The sequence below is a fragment of the Sinocyclocheilus grahami genome, unplaced genomic scaffold, assembly GCF_001515645.1.
Source record: "Sinocyclocheilus grahami isolate Dianchi unplaced genomic scaffold, SAMN03320097.WGS_v1.1 scaffold1367.1, whole genome shotgun sequence".
Classification (NCBI taxonomy): Eukaryota; Metazoa; Chordata; class Actinopteri; order Cypriniformes; family Cyprinidae; genus Sinocyclocheilus; species Sinocyclocheilus grahami.
Window position 1 is genome coordinate 139,279 of NW_015506546.1, and position 2,860 is coordinate 142,138.

General features: G+C 41.6%; 1 protein-coding gene across 1 annotated transcript in view; it reads left to right on the plus strand.

The window, feature by feature from the left end:
• Positions 1-2,028: 2,028 nt before the first annotated feature.
• mtg2 (mitochondrial ribosome-associated GTPase 2) overlaps positions 2,029-2,860 on the plus strand; it is a 10,584-nt gene continuing 9,752 nt past the window's right edge. The window contains exon 1 of the mRNA XM_016255760.1: positions 2,029-2,170. Within this exon, the coding sequence (XP_016111246.1) occupies positions 2,069-2,170 (102 nt within the window). The 5' untranslated portion in view covers positions 2,029-2,068. The remainder of the gene's footprint in view (positions 2,171-2,860) is intronic.

The window sequence follows — 2,860 nt, forward strand, 5'->3', positions numbered from 1 at the left end:
CCAATTTCTCTTACTTCGCACTTATGTAAGGTAATGGAAAAAATTATAAATCAGAGACTAACATATTTTATGGAAACTAAAAGGAATATTTGTAATTATCAAAGTGGATTTAGAAAAGGTAGATGTACTATGGACCCTACAGTATGTTTGGAACATGAAATACGAAGAGCTCAGGCTAATAGAGAAAGTGTAGTGGCAGTATTTTTTGACATCGAGAAAGCTTATGATATGATGTGGAAAGAAGGGTTAATAATTAAATTGAGAAAAGCAGGAGTTAAAGGAAAAGATAAGATGGATTAAAGGTTTTCTATTTGGAGTATCTATTCAAGTAAAGATTGGGAAAGAATTTCCAGAGATAATAAAGGTAGAGAATGGAACACCACAAGGGAGTATAATTAGTCCTTTATTATTTTCTATTATGGTTAATGATGTGTTTTTAAGTGTTGAAAAAGGAATAGGAATTTCTCTTTATGCAGATGATGGTGCAATCTGGAAACGAGGGAGGAATTTAGAGTTTGTTGTAAGGAAAGTGCAAGAAGCAATAACAGAAGTAGAAAGGTGGTCATATAAGTGGGGTTTTAGATTATCTGTTGAAAAAAACAAAAAAATGTATTCTTTTCAAACTGTAGGATTAGTAAAGAGGTAAAATTGAAATTATATGGTCAAGATATAGAAAGAGTATCATGTTTTCAATTTTTGGGTATATGGTTTGATGAAAAACTCACGTTTAAAATACACATAAAAAAAATAGTTGCTAAATGTAAAAGGGTAGTGCATGTTATGAGATGTTTAGTGGGGAAAGAATGGGGACCTGAGAGGACGGCTCTAAGAAGTATACAGTGGGGAAAAAAAGTATTTAGTCAGCCACCAATTGTGCAAGTTCTCCCACTTAAAAAGATGAGAGAGGCCTGTAATTTTCATCATAGGTATACCTCAACTATGAGAGACAAAATGAGAAAAAAAAATCCAGAAAATCACATTGTAGGATTTTTAAAGAAATTATTTGCAAATTATGGTGGAAAATAAGTATTTGGTCAATAACAAAATTGCATCTCAATACTTTGTTATATACCCTTTGTTGACATGAAACTGGAAAATGTGAATATTGTAATATGGAGGAAAATGTAGAGCATGTTATAATGAAGTGTCCAAGATACGGAAAGGAAAGAAAGATACTTACTGATGTCCTCAAGGAAAATAAAGAAAACTTAATTTGATGAACATTCTGGGGAATAAATCAGGGGATAAAAACTTTCAATTTTGAATGCGTTATTTAAAGGACACGGGATTATATAATAGAATTTAGTCTACTCTTCACTACTCTTTAGTGAAGAGTAAGGTCCTGATCAGTAGGTGGCGGTAATGCACCTAAAAGTTGTATGCCATCCGCCATTAAACACCAAGAAGAAGAAGGAGAAGAAGGATAGGCAGGCATGCTGTTGGAGAAGCACATGAAGCTGCTGCGGCTGTACGGCGGGCTGCTGATCCAGCGAGCGCACAAACACACCGCGACGCGGCTCTCCGAGAAGAAGCTGGTGCGTATACGCGTCTCAGCCGCGCGTCAGCGGCCTCTCTCCGCGCAGAGCCGCTGTCTGACTCGGTCTCTCTCCGCGCAGAGCCGCTGTCTGACTCGGTCTCTCTCCGCGCAGAGCCGCTGTCTGACTCGGTCTGTCTCCGCGCAGAGCCGCTGTCGGAATAATTCTCGCTCATGGGGAGACATGAAACTGGAAAATGTGAATATTGTAATATGGAGGAAAATGTAGAGCATGTTATAATGAAGTGTCCAAGATACGGAAAGGAAAGAAAGATACTTACTGATGTCCTCAAGGAAAATAAAGAAAACTTAATTTGATGAACATTCTGGGGAATAAATCAGGGGATAAAAACTTTCAATTTTGAATGCGTTATTTAAAGGACACGGGATTATATAATAGAATTTAGTCTACTCTTCACTACTCTTTAGTGAAGAGTAAGGTCCTGATCAGTAGGTGGCGGTAATGCACCTAAAAGTTGTATGCCATCCGCCATTAAACACCAAGAAGAAGAAGGAGAAGAAGGATAGGCAGGCATGCTGTTGGAGAAGCACATGAAGCTGCTGCGGCTGTACGGCGGGCTGCTGATCCAGCGAGCGCACAAACACACCGCGACGCGGCTCTCCGAGAAGAAGCTGGTGCGTATCCGCGTCTCAGCCGCGCGTCAGCGGCCTCTCTCTCCGCCCAGAGCCGCTGTCTGACTCGGTCTCTCTCCGCGCAGAGCCGCTGTCTGACTCGGTCTCTCTCCGCGCAGAGCCGCTGTCTGACTCGGTCTCTCTCCGCGCAGAGCCGCTGTCTGACTCGGTCTCTCTCCGCGCAGAGCCGCTGTCTGACTCGGTCTCTCTCCGCGCAGAGCCGCTGTCTGACTCGGTCTCTCTCCGCGCAGAGGCTGTCTAGCTGGGTCTCTCTCCGCGCAGAGCCGCTGTCTGGCTCGGTCTCTCTCCGCGCAGAGCCGCTGTCTGACTCGGTCTCTCTCCGCGCAGAGCCGCTGTCAGTAGGGTTGCCAACTTCAGAAAAGGAAAATAAGGGACAATCGTGGTTTTACATAGAAAAATAAGGGACATAATAAGCGACACACACACACACACACACACACACACACACACACACACACAGGTATATCTTTCAGATTTGTAATGCTTTTTTAAATAGTCGTATGCTCATCAATGCTGTATTTATTTGATCAAAAATACAGAAAAAACAGTAATATTGTTAAATATTATTGCGATTTCTAATATTGGTTTCCTATCTTATTATACTTTAAACTGTAATGTATTTCTGTGATGCGCAGCTGTATTTTCAGCATCATTCCTCCAGTCTTCAGTGTC